General features: G+C 35.2%; 2 protein-coding genes across 4 annotated transcripts; one reads left to right on the plus strand and one right to left on the minus strand.

Moving 5' to 3' along the window:
- Positions 1-1,774: 1,774 nt before the first annotated feature.
- Positions 1,775-15,817, plus strand: LOC142551096 (hydroxyproline O-galactosyltransferase GALT3). 3 transcript variants are annotated; one of them, XR_012821481.1, is made up of 9 exons: positions 1,776-2,714; positions 3,536-3,771; positions 3,908-4,183; positions 10,882-11,010; positions 13,980-14,156; positions 14,254-14,361; positions 14,488-14,772; positions 14,849-15,106; positions 15,189-15,817. XR_012821481.1 is itself a non-coding variant. In XM_075660143.1 (7 exons), exons 1-7 carry the CDS (start codon positions 1,967-1,969, stop codon positions 14,695-14,697), a joined length of 1,884 nt encoding a protein of 627 aa, XP_075516258.1. In that variant the 5' UTR covers positions 1,776-1,966; the 3' UTR covers positions 14,698-14,817. The 3 variants fall into 3 exon arrangements, 2 of the variants coding, with proteins under 2 accessions (XP_075516259.1, XP_075516258.1); XM_075660143.1 differs by lacking the exons at positions 14,849-15,106; positions 15,189-15,817 and having other exon boundaries at positions 14,488-14,817; XM_075660144.1 differs by lacking the exons at positions 10,882-11,010; positions 14,849-15,106; positions 15,189-15,817 and having other exon boundaries at positions 1,775-2,714; positions 14,488-14,817.
- LOC142551097 (putative enoyl-CoA hydratase 1, peroxisomal) lies at positions 15,681-17,086 on the minus strand. The gene is made up of 3 exons (XM_075660146.1): positions 16,584-17,086; positions 16,054-16,336; positions 15,681-15,924 (listed from the first exon to the last, which is right to left on the minus strand). The coding sequence occupies exons 1-3, from the start codon at positions 16,988-16,990 to the stop codon at positions 15,820-15,822; spliced, it is 795 nt and encodes a 264-aa protein (XP_075516261.1). The 5' UTR covers positions 16,991-17,086; the 3' UTR covers positions 15,681-15,819.
- Between the last annotated feature and the right edge of the window lie 2,840 nt (positions 17,087-19,926).

The following is a 19,926-nucleotide window of genomic DNA, read 5'->3' on the forward strand; positions in this document are numbered from 1 at the left end:
ATTCCACGTCCACGTCCACGTCCGCGTCCACGACCTCGACCTCGACCAAAACCTTGTCTTTGAATTTGATTTTGGTTTCCAGGTTTAAATTCATTTTTATTTACAGCATTTACTTTTGGAAATGCTGTTGATCCAGTGGGTCGGGACTGATGATTTCTCATTAATAGCTCGTTGTTTTTTTCCGCCACAAGAAGACAGGCGATGAGTTCAGAATATCTCGCGAATCCACGTACTCTATATTGTTGCTGTAGAGTAATATTTGATGCATGAAACGTGGAAAATGTTTTTTCAAGCATCTCAGATTCTGTGACCTCATGTCCACAAAATTTTAATTGCGAGATTATTCTATACATCGCCGAATTGTAATCACTGACTTTTTTAAAGTCTTGGAATCTCAATGTATTCCATTCATCCCGGGCGGTCGGAAGTATAACTTCTCTTATATGTTCGAATCTTTCTTTTAATCCCTTCCACAAAGCCATGTGATTTTTTCAGTCAGATATTCACATTTCAATCCATCGTCGAGATGTCGACGCAAAAATATCATGGCTCTTGCCTTTTCTTGTGACGTGCATATGCCATTTTCTTTAATGGTCTCGCTTAGACCCAATGACTCAAGATGTATTTCTACATCTAGAGTCCATGGCATATAATTCTTTCCCGTGATGTCGAGCGCAACAAATTCGAGCTTTGTTAAATTTGACATGGTGGTACTAAAAAAAATTACGATGCATTTTATTAGTTAATAATTATTGCAATACAAAGTAACGGATAAACAACAAGTACAAGTATTTGTAAAAATAAAGAAAACGCACGAGGAGGATATTCTCCGATAAATACAAGACTCGTGACTATGACAACCAAAATAATTAAAAATATCATTGAGAAAGCCATCTTCTTTTTTCTTCGAAAAATTTGATGATGAATAATTTTTAGAGAAGAAGAGAAAGTTGGAGTGATGGAATGTGTTTGTGAGATCATATTTATAGGGCAAAAACTAGCCGTTTTTTACCATTTATGACCATTGGGGTACTAAAAAAATAAAGGTATGTATTTGTATAATTTTATGGTAATAATATGATATATATAATATTAGACATGTTTAAATAATTATGTATATCATATCATAATATTATAATGAGTGTCATAATTTATTTTGTTTAAAAACCTTATAGGCTTTTATACTTGTCGTATCCCTTACCGGGAGTGTGGGATGTCGTCTTAACATCCTCCCAGGATTTATAACAAGTTTATGAAAAATTTATTTTTATTATTTCTAATAATAACATTATATTGTATATTAAATAAATACACAATAAATAAATAACAGTAAAATAAATATAATTATTTTTGTTACCTTTTTCTTCTGTTTGGAGCTTGGAAAAGTATGTAGGACTTTTAGAGCTTCGTGCTGATAACGTGTTGTGAAAAAGTAAAAATTTATGGTAAAAAGTAAAAATCTCAAACTCTCAAAATTTACCAAACTACACACTTTATAATATTTTTCTCTCTACTCAATTGTAATTTTCTTCACAAATGAGATATCTATTTATAGGAAATCTTTACAAATAATCCAAAAATAAAATACATCATTACCTACATCATCACACACTAATTTTCAATATTTACAACTCTTATTTTTAACATTCAAATATTCAATACACATATTTTAAATATATTTTTCAACAAGTTTCTCTTTGAAAAAAAAATATATAAATGATAATATATATATATATTAGCCTAGGTAAGATAAATAAATTGAGGTGCCCTGCCTAGTAATATATGTGTGCGCGAAACATAATTATCCCAAGTCAAACGTGCGAGACCAACATGCGCAAGAAGAGCGACCCACTTTTCTCTGATCTTTTGAGGAGGGAGCTGTATCGGCCGGTTCCTCGTGAATCTTGCGAAAATGTTCTTTGAAGAAGATCTTATAGATGGGTAGTGGATAGAGAATCGTTAAGGGATGAAGAAATGGACCGGTGGTTTATTGATTGTAGGCCTAGCTTTCATTTTGGTGCTCAGCTACAGTTTTATTGGAAAACCCGAATCTCCCAGGAAGCAGTCTTCTGCGTATGAATTTTTCAACCCCCATCCACCCGAAGAGGGTAATTCAGATGGCGATGATAATTTATCTTTGGCAAAGAAAGAAAGGCTACGGGTTGTTCAGAAAAAACCCCAGCTGATACATCTTCAAGGGCTGAGTGATTTATACAGTTTGAGCGAGAATGTGACAGACGAAGAGTCTGATGCCTTGCTAGTGTGGAGGAATATGAGATTTTTATTTACACGATCAGATGCATTGCCTGAAACAGCTCAAGGGATTAAAGAGGCTCTCGCTATATGGAAAGATTTACTGCCCATGATTGAGAAAGACAAGGCTTTAAGGCTTGGTGACACTACTGCAAATGAAATTGAAAACTGCCCTTACTTTGTCAAAGCATCTAATAATGAACTTGAGATCCCTTGTGGTCTACTTGAGGACTCTTCTATCACTCTTATTGGGATCCCAAATTCCGAGAAAGACAGTTTTCAAATTGAACTTATAGGCCAACGAGAGCTGAAACCCCCAATTGTATTGCAATACAAGGTCTTTTTACCTGGGGAGAACTTGACAAAAGAGCCTTTTACTATTCAGAATACGTGGACTAAAGAATCTGGGTGGGGCATGGAGGAGAGGTGTCCTGACCATCGTATGTCTGGTGTTTTAAGAGGTACTCATTTGGGAGATAATTACAATGTGAAAATACAGATACATAGATAATTAAAAGAAATGCTCTAAATATTTATCCTTAAGTTTTCGTTTATCTTCTGTTGTCATTTCTGTTTCTATCTTGCATAGCACTAGTCACCTTACAGTGGACTTTAAGATAGATCAACGTTATAGATTTGATTTGTGACAAATGAACATACTGTTTCTAGCCTTTAAAGATTAGCAACGCTTAGTTAAAATATGGTCACTGACAAATTAATTTTTCTAGTGGTACTAGAGTTGATTGTAAGAAACGCTTTGTACTGGGATTGAATTGCCCTTTTCTTGAATAAGTACGTAACGCGGAAGATGGGTTTCATGTGGTTCCACCTGGTGATTTTTGTTGGCTTTGACGTTATTTATCAGCTGATGAGTGACCACATTAAATTAAAGTTGATAAGGATCTGAGTTAGATTTCATGTATTTGTACTTGGTGGTTTTGTTGGCTTTGACACTTGATATTAGCTGCAAAGTGACCATGCCAAAAGTGGATAATGGTAGTCTTTTGCATAAGTCATAACAATGCATCCTTTGCTCAGTAGGATCCGCTCTGCTTAATAATTTAATCTGTTTCCTTTGCATGGCATGATTCATGCTTAAAGTCAGCTTCTTTAGAACCTCCATATAAGTGTTGAGATTTGAAATTTGACACTAATTCTTTTGTCAATTTAACCTTCATTGGTGTGTATTTTCCTTGATGGACTGATCAAGTGCAACATTTAAATCGGCCAAAGAACACTAATTCTTTTGTCAATTTAACCTCCATTGGTATGTATTTTCCAGTCGATGGACTGATCAAGTGCAACATTCAAATTGGCCAAAGAACTGCAGAGGAAAGTTTAAATGCCAGTCACCCTACATACAGAAAATTTGCTAATGTTTCTGGAGGGACTGTGAGTGCAAGCACTGCCCTCCACTTTGTTGAAGGTAACCCCTTTACAGCCTCATTGTGGGTTGGCACCGAGGGATTTCACATGACAGTGAATGGAAGGCATGAAACATCATTTGCACATCGAGATGTAAGTTTTTTTTGGCATTTCAAAATGTTGGTAGCAACTGCTTGGGCTATGTAATAATTAAGAGCACCCTAGATTGGTTTGCCATCACGCTCTTGCTATATACTAATTACTAATGATTATTATTATGCAATTGTAGAATCTCGAACCCTGGTTAGTTAATAGAGTCAGTGTGAAGGGTGGCTTGACCATTATGTCTCTCCTAGCAAAAGGTCTTCCTGTTACTGAAGATGTAGATTTGGCTGATGCTCAAAACCTCAGAGCCCCATCACTCTCTAATAAAAGGCTTGCAGTTCTAATTGGGGTTTTCTCTGCTGGGATTAACTTTGAGAGGCGTATGGCCATAAGAAGAACTTGGATGAAATATGATTCCATAGAGTCTGGGGATGTGGCTGTCCGCTTCTTCATTGGACTTGTAAGTCAATCACTTCAACTGAGATGACTTGATTTAATCACTCAAAATCTATTACTGACCTCAAATGACACAATCATATATTCAAGGGGAGGGTTTAGATTAAAATTTGGTAAAACAAAATTTGTCATAAACTCTTCCAACTAAAAATTATGTAGGAACAAATCTTTTACCTTTAAATTTAGTGGGAAAATATGTTTTTTTTTCCAAAATTAATTTTAATTTGGGTACTAAAAATACTTGCATAAATTTTTTATTCTCACACAATGCTTGTGATTGATTAGTCGAGTGAATTATGTACTACTGATAGGTATAATACAATTCAATGGTATTGTGATTGATTCTCGAGTCCATACAAAATTGTGGAAAATATTGGGAAAGACGGTTTTGCATCTTCATTTATGTAATTGAATGTAGCTAAAAATATTGTTTTGTGATTGATTCTCGAGTCCATACAAGATTGTGGAAAATATTGGGAAAGACGGTTTTTCATCTTCATTTATGTAATTGAATGTAGCTAAAAATAATATGGAACAAAGAATTCGAGTAATTCTCTCGAATTCTCGGAAATGTTGAATTTGTTGCTGAAAAACCATGTCTCTGATAATGTACCTGCATGTGCAATTTTTGCTTCTCTTTATTATTTATTGACCCTTCTAAATGCCCGTGACATAAAAAAATTGGATATTGCTTTTTTCCTACAGTAGCAAGAAACAAATGCCTGCACATGAATACACATTAAGAGTTATATAAATTAAGAAAACAAATGTTTTTCTTTATTGTATTATTTCATTTATATTCTTGTAGGATTATTATTAGTTGTTGAAATTATGAATATAATTAGAGGAAACTCTTACGATAATTGTGAAATAAAATTTCATGTTAATTATTATGACGAACCGTGTCTTAAAATAGTACTATTTTAATATTTGCGGAAAATTTTGAGTTTTCTTATTAAATAATTTATTATAAATATAACTCGTAAAATAAATAACGGTCACCAAGCATAATATTATTTACATACCAAAACTATAAAATCCTTAATTTAAAACATCCACCATAATTTGAAAAAATCAAATAAAAAATCCCAACTTACTAATCACCAAAACCCGTGCAATAAAATTTGAGAAAATAGCTTTAAACGTGCATAATTAAAATCCCATAAACTACAAGGTCCTCGGGTTTGCACTGCCACTAGTCCGAGCTTGCTAACTGGTCACCGCCTCCCATCTCCTCAACTATGTCATCTGCATCGATCAAGTCTAGTGAGCCTAATGACTCAGCATGCATAAATCGTGAATAACAAGTAATACACGATAAAAATCCATGCAATTTAAACATAACTCGTACATAGAATAATATAAGCATAAATATGTATAACACGACTTTCTTGCATAAAAACTTCCATAAAATCATATTTTCGTGCTCGTCATAATCATCATAATCGTAAATCAGTTTGCGTAGAGTTCGGTTCAATGCAAGTGACCTATACAAATAAATCGTTTGATCAAACTAAACCACAGTACTGGGCGGCAGGGATCACCACAGCCCTTGGACTAGATCTCCGCTCCTTAACATAACATGATTCCTCCGAAAATGTTGGAGAGGTCTTCGGACACATTCTCCGACTTCCAAACCCGTAATATAATTTGGCCATAAGACAAATCACATATCTCAAAAATAATTATTTTGCACGTCATACATTCTTACAAACATCATGAACCTCGTTAGATCGACCTCGGGCTTGCTGCCCGCCCAAACATACTAAGGTGTATTTTGACACATACGACTCTCGAATTCAATAGAACTACTTAAGACGTACCAATCGACTCAGGACTCGACCCATACATGAAATACATCCTAGCCTACTGCCCAAGGCTCTAGACCAGCCCTGAACCATGCCCGAATCCCGTACCATGCACAACAAACCAAATAGACACAAGCTACCCAAAGAGTGACGCTATAGCACTTCTGCGTTCCGTACGACTTCCTATCGATTCTAACTCAAACCAATCCCAAAACAAGCCCTAGACTCGACCCTTAGACATAACGTACGACCTTGGTCCGGCCCGTTCTAGCCCATACATATGCACCAGCCCTTAAAACAACCCAATACAGCAGCCCTATGTTGCGAACAACACCCCATACGTGCAAGCTTGTAACTTACGGCTCCAGCAGTTATTTCCACCCAACCGGACCCTAACCAACCATTACCAGACCTACCTCGGGACCCTAAGACTCCGCATAGACCCTAGCTACAAACCCTGGTCCAGCCAACAACCAACCTGACACCACACAAAGTCGCGAACACCAATATGCATGGCCGTGCGCTGTTTCGTCCCTTGCTGCACTTGCAGCTTCTCGACTTTCTATCGGGACACTTAACGACATATAAACACCTCCTAAAACATAAACATACGTAGCAGCAAGCCATAGGATCGGTCCAGCGAAGACGACGATTAAAAACTCGAGAAAACGAAGAAGTTCATGCGTAATATGTATCGAAACGAGTTTTTATCAAGTTCTAACATATATATAATTAAACGAATGAGTTTTCATGCGTATTTGATATCAAAATACAATATATAACATGATCGATGCATAAAAGAAATGTTTAGATATGCCTTTGCGTTAAAACGCACGAATAATCGACAAACGAACTCGTGAGAAAACGAAGGCCGAACAAAGACGGTTTGCTATGTTTTATGGCTCTAAAAGTGAGTAGATTAATCAAGGAATGTTGTACTTGTGTGATAGATGGCTTAAGCTTGCTGATGGAGAAAATAGAAAAAAAATCCAAGCTAGGTGATGCAACTTTTGGCCAAGTATGTGTATTTAGTGTGTGTGTGTTATGTGAATGATGATGTAGAGTTAGGGTAGGATTCTTTTATAGATTACTTAGGATGTTTATTAGGTGTTTTAGTTTAATTAAAACACTCATTAAATTTACTAATTAAACCCTTACAATTTAAATTACTAATTTAGTCTTCCAAAATTTTTAATTAATGGTCCTATAAATTTTAAATTCTACCAATAATTAAATACTACCTAGTTTAATTAATTAAGTCATAAAATAATTATTAAAACATTTTTTTTTTGAGTGGATGTATTTAAATCCCTTATTTTTGAATTTTTTTTAATTAAAATGCTTAATGTTTCTTTTTCACCCGATAAAATAAATTTTGCCCGAAAATGCTAAAATTTATAAATCCTTTAAAATACTATTTTCTTGACTTAAAATAAAAATATAACTTAAATTTTTAACATTTTAATCGTCTTCGGTCTCATTTCCCGGTTCAGTATCAAATATTAGCCTGAAAAACTAAAACTCATGAAAACATCTTAAGTATAAAATTGCATAGTAAAATAAATATATAGACTTTTAAAATAATTTAACACATAGCATGCATTACTTAAATTGTTAACTAAATAAATAAATTAATCGGAATCATGCATGAGATTTACGCGTTCTAGTTTTTGGTCACTACAATTATATAATTTAAACGAGATACTTCTCAAATAAATCCTATTATGAGTTACATACTTTATATTGTCAATTTTGAAATGTAAACATCGAAAAAGTTTCCATGACCAGTATTTTAAATAATTATAAATTTATTATATCTTCAAACTTATTTAGTACCACTGTTTTTATATTGTTGTTAATTATTGTTTTGTTAGAATTTATTAAATAAATTATATTATTCAAGTAAACTACTATCATAATCATCAACAAAGATCCATAACCGATTCGAGAAGTAAACAATAAGATAAATTTTTTACAGTAAGGTATAAAGTTATTGGATTTTTAAATTTCTTATATATTTATGGTTTGGCTATTTAGTTATACTTTTACCAACTTTTATATTTATCATTTCTCATATATTAATGATGTAACTCCTTTGTCATTTTTTTAATTATCTATTTATTAATTTACGTCTTTTACCTATCTTAATAGTTTGAGCAACAAATTTGATACTTTGTTGTGAAACAGGTCATAACTGAATCCAACTATATTCATGTGTAAATGATTTGAGTAACTCTAAAGTTATTTCAAAATATAGCCAAAACATCAACCGATTTACATTTAAAATCATTTGGCAATGTAAAAGAAAAGCATCCAAATTTTGCTCTATTTACATTATTTCGAAGGTTAACTGATTTTTTTTTTTTTAGTTTCTTAATGATATTGTGACTTTTGAGTTGCTGCGAATTTTATTTCACGACTTGTTATTTTCTACTAAATTTTAAAATGCAATGTTGCAATGGATTTGGTTGAAGAAAAGTATGAATGGAGCATAACGTTTATGGTAGTCGAATTGTTGAGCAAACAATGGATATGATATTGATTAACTACAATAGAATAAATAATGCTATGAAGTAACATTATGATTTGTAGTTGTACACTTGAACAAAAAATTATGAATATATTCAACTTTCAAAGACACCATACTTTGATTACAAAAACTGAGTGAACTAAATAATATAATATGAATATATTCAAATTTAAATAAAATGATACTTTAAATTCATGAAACTATACAAAATGATGTAAGATTTGCGTTTTTAAGCTAAATAAGCTAAGTGAACATGCTATTGATATTTAAGAGACAATAAATGAACAACAAAATTGTTTAAAATAAGATGGAATATTTAATATGTTCAGCCCATTGATCCAGCTTTCTCTTGACTCTTTATGTTACAATTGTCTTGTATCGAATATTAAAACTAATAAATAGTGACTTATATACCAATGAGGTTACACCACCCAATAGGCAAGTCTTTTGGGATGGAACACCTCTTGGTTTTATAACCTAACATTGGTGCTCTTCTTGAGTGACGGCATAGCGGAAGGGGCAATCTAGAAAAAAGACTATCATTGGATCAGTGACGATAATTATTCCAAAACAAGACATATTATAGGCTGGATTAAGGTGCATGATGCATGCACTGAATAATGAAAGGTGCGGACGTCGGCTTTTCAAAGGGTCGACGATGTTACAATTGTCTTACTTTGAATGTTAAACCTAATAAAAAGTTGCATATAAACCAATGAGGTACACCACCCAAACCTCTTAGTTTATAACTAACACTTTATTGGTGCTCATTTCCTGGGATGCCCTCCCTTCCCAAATAAGACATATTATAGGTTGGATTAAGGTGCATGGTACATGCAGTGAGTACTGAAAGTTGAGTGAAAGCCTATTTCACTTAGGTTTGTTCTCTGTTAGTTCTTTTTATTCCTCTTTCTTCCCTATTTCAAACTTTCCACTGTTCGATTTCTTTCATACCATTTGGAAAGTGCATGTCCCACAAAAGATTATGATTTTCTCGTGGATCGTCGCCTTGGGGAAGTTGCCTATGTGTGATTCAGTGCAAAGAAGGTGGAAGGATTTTGTTTTGAGACCGCAGTGGTGTTGCTTGTGTCGAGAACACGAGGAAAACCAAGATCATATACTTCTACACTGTTCCTTCACCACAAGGATTTGGATTAAAGTTTTCAATGAGCTGGGAATACAATGGGTTATGCCGAGGCATGCTAAAGATCTATTTCATTTGAATTCAGGGGGTACCTTCAACAAAAAATACAGCGAATTTTGGTATATGATCATTCACGGTATGTTTTGGTCCATTTGGTTGGAGAGAAATCGCAGAATTTTTGAAGACCAATCGGACTCTGTTGAGCAAATATGGGAAAACATCAAATTTAGAGTCGCATCTTGGACAACAATCTTGCAAAAGTTCAACCATTTATGCGTTTCAGATTTAGTGAGGGACTTGAAATTTATTTGGTCATGAATACTGTGTATCCTTGTAATTCTGGTGTATTTTCAAGTTAATGTGGCTGTAATGTTGTCGTGGAGAGCTCATCCACACACAAATTGTACTATCCAAGTATTATAATAAAATTAGTTTTCTATCAAAAAAAAAAAAGAAAGTTGAGTGAAAGCCATCTACAGTGGGCCGCCGCGGACATCGACTTCTCAAGGGGTCGGCAGTGTTACAGTTGTCCCAAATTGAATATTAAACCGAATAAAGAGTGACTTATAAACCAAATAGGTTACACCGCCCAATAGGCAAGTATTTTGGATGAAACTCCTCTTGGATTTATAACCTAACACTTTCTTGGTGCGCACTTCTTGGGACGCCCTCTCTTTCCCTCCATCATAACATATATAATACTCCGTATGTGTACCTATGTTGCATTAAGTTTACAATGGTTAATATTCAACCATAAAAATGAGAGAACAAACTGAATCATTAACATTTTATTGGTATATGTGATATCTATAAATGTTGAAAACTAGTAGAAAAGCAACATTTGTCAGTTTATTTAACATTCAAGTCTATTAACTTTAACTTAGAGCATCAAAAGGCACTTCCTCTTCATCCTCTCATGTCAATTTCCATAGCCAATAAGAAGAGACAATTATAAAGTCTATGAATTACATTGATACAATAAAATCAATTTGAAGGAAAGTTAAAAAATGATCAATAATGTAAGCGAAAAACGACATTACCTGTCATTTCAAATAGAAAGAGGCAATTATAAGATGACATTATTGCCATTTCAAAATCGAAAGAGGCAGAACCATATGAAGGGCAATTGTGTGTATGTATATAGATTATAAATGTATCTAAAGATCATTTGTCTTTTTCTTTTGTAATTGTATTCTTTTTATTTTGATGTAAAATCGCAGCATGTGAATAAAGAAGTGAACTTCAAGCTATGGAAGGAAGCACAAGCATACAAAGATATCCAGTTGATGCCTTTCGTTGACTATTATAGCCTTCTCACTTATAAAACCATCGCGATTTGCATCCTGGGGGTACGCCTTTTATGTTACCTAAAGACAAAAAAGAGGAAATGTGTGCAACTGAAACAAGAATATTTGTGAGAAACTTGTTTGCATTTCTGCTTAACTTTTACAGCCTGTATACACGTTTACAATTAACATAATAAATAATTTAAATCTCTAATTGATTCTATAATATTAGCCTAATAATCGTTCCTATTCTAATTAGTCATTAAAGGAAATTACACACACCACACACACCCCCATCATATCTTCTAGATTATTTACTAAATTTTCAACATTCTCCATCAAGCTTACAAATAGATATTTTGCATTTCAAGCTTGCTAAGAAGACTTCCAATACTTGGGTTTAACAGATTCTTGGTCAAGACGTTAATTTCTTGTGCATGAGTAGAGATATAGCATGCCTCCTTCTATTTCGTTCTCAACGAAGCTTTGGTCTATCCTTTCAATGTTCATCCTTTCATGTTGGATTGAATTGTTCATGATGCTAATGACAGATTTGCTAATGCTATACGATTTTATAGGTGTGCTGATAATAATCTTCAAGTCTTACATTAACCTTTCCAGCCAAATAAGTCAACACATTCCTTGAACAATGGCGCAAAATTTAGCCTTAGCACTACTCCTTACCACAACGATTTCTTTCTCGTTTCTCCACAATTTGGAGCAATATCCAGAAGTTGATTTGTAACCTTCACTCCCATCAACACATCTTTCGATGCTTCTGTTATCACCTTGCTTGAACACAAATTCTCTTCCTAGATTTCCCTTTAGATATCTCAAAATATAGTTCACAGCTTCTAAATGTCTCTATGTGGGTGAATGCTTGTGTTAACCTACAACACATGCAACATACGTAGGTCGAGTGAGGAACAATTAGCTTACCAACCAGACATACCTTCCAATGTCCTGCTTGCCCAATTTTTTTTCTAGAGGTGTTCGTACGTGCTTACAACCCAATTTTCCAGTTTCTTGTAGTAAGCGAAGAGTGTTTTAAGGGATGAAACTACCTTCTTTAATTAATAGGTATCTCCACACCGAGAAATTATCTCAAGAATCCTAGATCTTTTACTTCATATTCTTCTATCAATTTTTTTTCTAGAGTTTATCGTTCTCAACTGTGTCATCACTTGTGACAAGAATGTACTCTACATACACGATGAGGATGACCCTCATTCCAACTTCTCATCATCGACGAATATAGCATGATCAACCTTTCCTTAGTGTATCCTAGCCGAATGAGTAAATCTGATGAAACATGCACTTGGAGACTATTTCAAGGCATATAAAGATTTCTCGAGTTTGTAAACTTTTTCGTTCTCACTTTCTGAATGAAATCGAGGTGGAATTTTCATGTACTTCTTCAGCCATATTTCCATTCAAAAAGACATTCTCTATGTCAAGTTGTTGTAGTTCCCACTCTAGGTTTGCTGCAACAATAGAACATGTGTTGATTTGAATTCGCAATAGGTGCAAATGTAGATTCATAATCAATTCCATATGTTTGCTTGAAGCTTTTGGCTACAAGTTTTGCCTTGTATATCTCCAACGACCCATCAGAGTTGTATCAATCCATTTGCAACCGACATTTGTCTTTCCAGTTCGTAGTGTCATGACACTTCAAGTCTCGTTCTTCTCAAGAGCTCTCATCTCCTCAAGGATTTCTTCCTTTCGCTTTGGAATTTGAAGAGCCTCATGGTCATTTTTAGGAATTTTTGCATTGGACATTGTGAAGTGAAAGCAATAAAAGAAGACAACTTGTCATATAAAATAAATATTGATATTAGCTGTTTGGCACGAGACATAGTGCCTTTTCTATGAGCAATAAGAATTTCAAGATCATTAAATTCTGTGTGAATAGCTGAAGGAGATGAAGAATTACCTGATAGGCTGCACAGGTTCTATTGGTTGATTTCGTCTGTGTTCAAAGTCATGACTATGTGACAGAGTAGAGTCCTCTTTCGTTTTCAGCTGTTTTGTCTTGTAACATTTGTAATCTTTCTGAGTTGGACAACATCCAACAAACACACATTTGGTGAGCAGATTGAAGTATAGCCAAGGAGTTTGAGGTTAATGATTTGGGCCAGTCGAGGCATTTTCTAGAATGGAAGTAGCAGGTCGAAGGATGGTATTGTAGTGTCTCAATGAAAGTACATCAAAGATCTCCTGCAAAAAATTGGGACGAGTGTAGATAACCATTGAACATTCCAATAGAAGTTGATATGAAGCTTGGACGATCTTAGGTATCTGAAAAGAATACAGGAAAACAATTCTTCTTCAGGGAAAATGAATAAAAGGGAAATTTAAGTATATACAAATGCCAATTGGACAGGTTAAGTTACTGATGAAGGTCAACTTTAGGGTACTGTTCATTTAACGGGACAGTTAAAGTCATTTGTCGGAGGAGAAAACAAAATGCCATTGCTAGAAGTAGTGCAAAAGTTGAATTTAGATAACTGACTCAAAGAGTGTGTGGGGATCTTTGGCTGGAAAGAATTCTAGAAGAACAAAATGTGCAAGTAAGTCTTCACTTGATGAGAAGTTTGCCATCATGAGTGCTCATAATTCTGTTCTACGTGATAGAACTAAGCATGGTGTGATGTTGACAATTGATAAAAGAAAAGCTTGAAAAAGTTCTAACCACACATCAGGTGGTAGGCGTTTCAACCAAGGGCCTATTTCGAGTTATCAAGTTACAGATATCTTTGCACTCTCTTGAGGAGGACCCTTCGCAATTTAGCTATGACGGGGATTATTTTGATTAAGTTATGAAAATTTAGTGAGTTAGCTATGATTGAGAATTTAATTGAATAAATTAGCAAAATCAAGTCCTATGATTATATGGAGAGTAAGTGAGTCCTCATTATTTGATGTAGTTGGTTAGTTTGTTTTATATTTGAAGTGAAATACTTCTTGTGAATACAATTCACTAAACTTTATTTCTCCCTGTTGATCGCATCATGTTTTCTATTGAACAGACAAAAATATTGTCTGCCAAATTTATAATGAAAACGGACGACGATGCTTTTGTAAGGATAAATGAAGTTTTGTCAAGTCTCAAGGGGAAACCATCAAATGGACTCTTGTATGGCAGCATATCTTTTGACTCAGAACCCCACAGAGACAAGGACAATAAATGGTACATAAGTGACAAGGTATAACCGAAAAGAAATTTTTTTTACTCCCCTACGACACTATTAACTTTAAACATACGTCATCTATAATTGTGGTGCTGATGGATCTCTTTGGTAGGAGTGGCCGCATTCTCTGTATCCTCCATGGGCTCATGGTCCAGGTTATATAATTTCCCAGGACATAGCAAAATTCATAGTTAATGGTCACATGAAGAGGGAACTCACGGTAGGATCTCAAATCTTGAGTTAAATCTATCACTGTTAATTCCCCTCTGAGAACCAGTGGAATGAAATTTTTCGTGTTTTTTTTCCCAACTACTCTCCAAATTTTATCTATTTTTATATGTGGCAGCTATTTAAACTTGAAGATGTTGGTGTCGGGATATGGGTTGAGCAATTTGAAAAGCATGGTAACAAAATTGAGTACGTAAATGATGACCGATTTCACAATGCTGGATGCGAGTCAGATTATATTCTAGCTCATTATCAAAATCCAAGAAAGATGTTGTGCCTGTGGGAGAAGCTTCACAAAGACCAGAAACCTGAATGCTGTGAAGACTGAATTCATGAATTATTTATTAAATAGTAAATGGATTACAAGACTAGAGAGTGACTTGAATTTTACCATATAACCTTGGTAATTTATACTTGGATTAATGAGTGTTTTTCTTTGATATTTCAACCATCATCGCATCCATTTTTTTCTCAAAAAGGAATGCCTTGGGTTTTTTACTTAAAGATGCTGAATCGGTGAGCAAAAAAGATTGCACGAGTTGCAATGCGTTTTTCAATGAATGGAAAAGAGTAGTGTGGCTTGGTACTGGGACAACAGTGTTGATTCTTGGAAGATATATATCTACTCGTGGCAAGAAAATGCTGTAGGCCAGTTTAATCTATGTGAAGAAGATCATCGTTGGTGAACTTGTGGTGGTTGCTAGGATTTCATCAGATTTTGTGGATGGAAATGTCCGGTATGTGTACTTTACTCTTTATTATGCAATGTAAGTAAAAATATTTGCTTATGTTTGATGTACATATCTATAAATTTTCAAGGATGGATCCACCCTATCCTCAGCAATTCCGAACCTTCTCAGCAAATAGGAGATGACATCATACAACACCCGCATGTTGCAGTACCCGGACTTCCCAAATGAGATTTTATCAAAGAAAATTTCACGAGCAATTGGAGTTACGGAGAGATTAAGCTACCATCAGCTTCCCAATTCCGTTCACTCCCAAGCCATTCAGCAGCTTCGCAAAAGCTACTATTACTGATGTAGCCATTGGACCTTGTTTTATCTGGATCAAGTTTTTGTATCCGGTGGTGTTGCACCATCTGTTGTTTCTTCTCGGTTAACGAACAACAGAAAGCCTTAGCTCCATTCCCCGGTTGGTTTCTGCTTGTTCAAGATCCTTCTCAGTTTTGAGGATGCTTAGGTTCCAGATTAGCTTGTCGTGTGAATATTATTTACAAGTTAAGGGAGGTGTGTTTTACCAATACCATGACCTTTCTAGCTTAAATAGAAATAAGACCTTACACAAAACTCAGAGAAAATAGTTCATTTACCTCCCATCACATGAGCACTGTACAGAAGGAGCATAATGAATAGGCATTTGTGTATCTGGATCCGCCAAATTTATTTACTAAACATTTTAATAATCTGCAATAAAAACACTCAAAATTTCACAACTTGGAAGATGGTTTCTTTGAGCTCCGGCTGGCTATGAATTCTTGCATATTCTTAAATTGATCAGCAGTCATTCCATCGTAATATTGGTGAGCCCTTTCCTGTGAACAAAATCATGATGATATATAACAATCCAATCCAGCATTTTCACATACAACTCAATTTCAAAACAATGGTTAAATCAAAGGAAAATTATAGCAGCAAAAGGAAACTGCAGAAACACTTGTTACCTTCTCCAACGCAAGGGCATGACCCAGATCCATTCTGAATCCGTCATTTATAACTGCTTTATACCTCAGCACCAAGTCTTGATTATTCTTAATCATGGATTCCGCAATTTCTCGAGCTTTCTTCAGTACTTCACTTTCTTCAACTACATGATTAACCAAACCCCATCTTTCAGCTTGCTCAGCAGTTACAGGCATCGCCGTCATAGACACTTCGCGAGCTCGATTCGGCCCTATTATGCGAGAAAGCTTCTGAGACAGACCCCAAGAAGGAAATATTCCAAACCTGCGCTAAGCCATTAATCACTTGAAAAGTTACAAACAATATTTAACATCACAAAGAAACCTGATTATTATACCCAAAATCAATTCAAATCCATCTGAATAAAAATCAAGACTTGCAACTCCCTTCAGTTGTGAAACAACACTAGTGAAGATTGGATATAAGTTCGATGATTCAACAATCAATTAAACAGCCAATACCACCAACCAAATCAGCAATTTCATTGGAACACAAGTAGGAAATCTAGTACCTTGCATGGGTATCGATAAATTTAGCTTGTTTAGAAGCCACCAAGAAATCACAAGCCAAAGCAATCTCAAAACCAGCCGTGACTGCGAAGCCGTTGATCGCTCCGATGATGGGTTTGGCGCAGCGCTCTATTTGGTAGACCGGGTCGGTCTCCATATCCTTGAAATCCCCCTTGAACACGTCCTCCGCCGACGTCAGGTCTACGCCGGAGCAGAAGGCCCTGCCGATCCCAGACAATATGATGATCCGGACCGAATCATCAGAACTCAGAGTCTTGATGGCGCAGGCCAAATCGACGATCATGGGCCGGGTCAAAGAGTTGAGAGATTGGGGCCGGTTTATGATGACGTAGGCCACTCCGTCAGGGTCTTGCTTCACCCAGATGAGCTTCTCCGGCGGGTTCTCCATTTGGTTGTACTTTATTGTCTGAGATGTACAAACTTATAATGGATCGGGGAGAGATTGTTTTGTTTGTATTGGTATGCGTACCACCTTATCGTCTCACTCACGTTACATTGGTTTTTTTTTGTTTTTGTTTTTTTTTATTCCTCTTACCATCTATCTATTAGAAATGGTGGTTTGAGAAATATGGATTTATTAAATTGGAATTTATCAGAATTGATTGTCAAATTTATGATTCAGTTTAACAAGTTTTTTAAATAGTACCGAATTCTCATAATTTCTCTTGAGATCTTAGAGAAATTTAAAGTACAGTTACACGATTATAACAGTATGTTGTATTAGATGACACAAAAATGGAAGAAATCCTTTAATAACAATAAGAAATTCTTATAATTCAAACAAGAATTCAAGCTAGAACAACAACAATTTCTAGTAAAAGAACTTCGATATAAGGGTGACCACTGTTATTTGGTACTAAATCCTTATTACATCAAAGAGGGACGACCAAGGTAAAGCCAAAACCTTTAACTGACGAAGTATAAAACGATTAGTATAATTAAAAATGTCTTAGAAAATAAATTAATATATTGACAACTTTAGAAATTATTGGTCTCAATGATCTCCAAGACATTACATCAGCTCTAGTCGATGGATCCATTTACGTATAACCGCGGTACCCGACGACGGGGACATCAGCGACAGTATTACCCATCCACTGAGATTTGGTCTTATATGTTCGTGTTCGTGTTTGTATTAGTCACAACCAACTCCTTTCTTTCAAAACATGTCATCGTATTCATCTGTTGGAACTTTTCAAGTTCGCAATCTTGATTTGATGTTAACAAAACTTGTTATTGTGTTTCTAACATATTTACTCAAGTGTGAAGTTGTTAAAACAAGAAGCAAGCTGAAACTGAATTCTGCACAAACTGAATTTCTGGCGAGCTTCGGTGTTTGGAAGATATCTCTCTGCTGGATGATCCAAATGACAATCCGCCAACTGGACTGATCTGAAAACTCAATTTGGAACAAGTCGTATTTCACGTAAGTTGAGCAAAATCAGATGTTATCATGGTCTAACTGATCGCTGCATTATCGAACTGATCACACGAAAACAGCAATCAGTTGGGTTTGAGCAGTTGCGGTATTCTGGTCATATCTCTTAGCTCGTTTATCGAAATGAAGCGATTCAGTATGAGTTGGAAATATAATACGATGATCTACAAATCATCTTCAGAAGTGAAAGTCTGAATCGAAGCCTAAGAAGCTGATAAATGACGATGAATTTACTGGTTATGCAGAAACTGAAATCAGCTAAGCTGATTACAGCACACTAGTTGAAACTGAACTGAACTGAACCAGACCCGCTGAAGACCAGTTGAACCAGATCAGCTGAACTGAACCGAACCAGTTGAACTGAACCAGACCAACTGAACCAGCTGAACTGAACCAGTTGAATTGAACGATCAGTTGAGTTGACCAGAGTTGACCAGTTGACTAGTCGACCAGTCGGAAAAATGCCCAGCAAGACGAATTTTACCGTTGCAATTTCAGAAACAGTACCGAAACTTTCCAAACGGTCTTATTCTTGTGTCTAACGTATATATCATAGTTGGGGCTTATAAATACAACATCTTGAAGATCAAACAAGAGCTTTTGAAGAGGATTCAAAGCATGGGCACTTAGCTTGAATACATTAGCTAGTTGAGAGCACAGAGCCCTTGTGTGAGGATACATTTGATATGTACACTGTAAAGGATAAATTCCTCACACACAATCACTCACACATATACAAGAGAGTTGAACTTCAAATTTTAGTTGAGTGAGTCTTGCACAAAGACAATAAACTTGTGTATGTAGTCTTTGCATATGAGACATTAAACAATATGATGATTGTGAGGTGCTGCCTACAATATTGATAGCTAGGAGTTCAGTTAGGCAGTGGGTAAGTCCTAGCTGAATGGGCTTGTACAAGGTGTTGTTTAAATCAAAGTTTTCTAGTGAATCCTTCCCAAGGGGAACTTCCCAAGGGGAAGAAGGGGTGACGTAGGAGCATTTGAAGTCTCTGAACATCCATAAACAAATTCGTGTCTATTTGTTTATTGCATTTACTTATCATTTTGATAGTTTTAAAGAAGCATTGTTGAAGCATTTTGTATGTTCTTCAAATACCAAAATATTGCATACCAAGTGTTTGATAAAATGCTTTAACTGAAATATTTTTACTCATTCAACTTGCATATATTTTGGATACTTTACAAAATATTTAATCGATTTCTACGAAAGATTATTTCGACTATTTTTCGTTTGGATTGAACACCAAACTCGATTTAATTCATCGTGTTCAATATTTCAAGAACCGAGTAATTGTAGCTCAACGTTGATTCCCCCTAACCGATCCTATCATCATCACTTATAAAAATCATGCATATACGTAAATTTTCGTCAAACCAAGCATGTAACGGATTTTTCATATTTTCATAAAAAGTCATGTTATTAATATCATATACATTTTAAATATGCAATTTTAGTGTTCAGAGTGCTTCTAAGACATCTAACTCGACCTGGATACAAAATGACCATTTTGCTCCTAGAAACCCGAATTGACCATTTTACCTCAGGACCTCAAAATTTCGACCCAAATCCAACCAAACTTATTAAAACATCTCAATACATAATTAATAATTTCTTAGATGTAACCTCGAGCGTGTTCCATAACTTTTACGATTCGTTTTAAAACTTGGGGTCTCTGTTTAAACCTGAATCAATCCAAAACTTAACTAAACTTTCCAAAATTTTAACCACAACTTATTCACACCATAACTGCCCCTAAACAACCCAATTCCAGCCATTTTGATTCCCTTAAAACCCGCTGCCACTTGCTGGAATTTTCTGCACACTATGCACCGAAAACCCTAGTTCACTAACCTTCAAATTTTCGA

The sequence above is a fragment of the Primulina tabacum genome, chromosome 7 (assembly GCF_025594145.1).
Source record: "Primulina tabacum isolate GXHZ01 chromosome 7, ASM2559414v2, whole genome shotgun sequence".
Classification (NCBI taxonomy): Eukaryota; Viridiplantae; Streptophyta; class Magnoliopsida; order Lamiales; family Gesneriaceae; genus Primulina; species Primulina tabacum.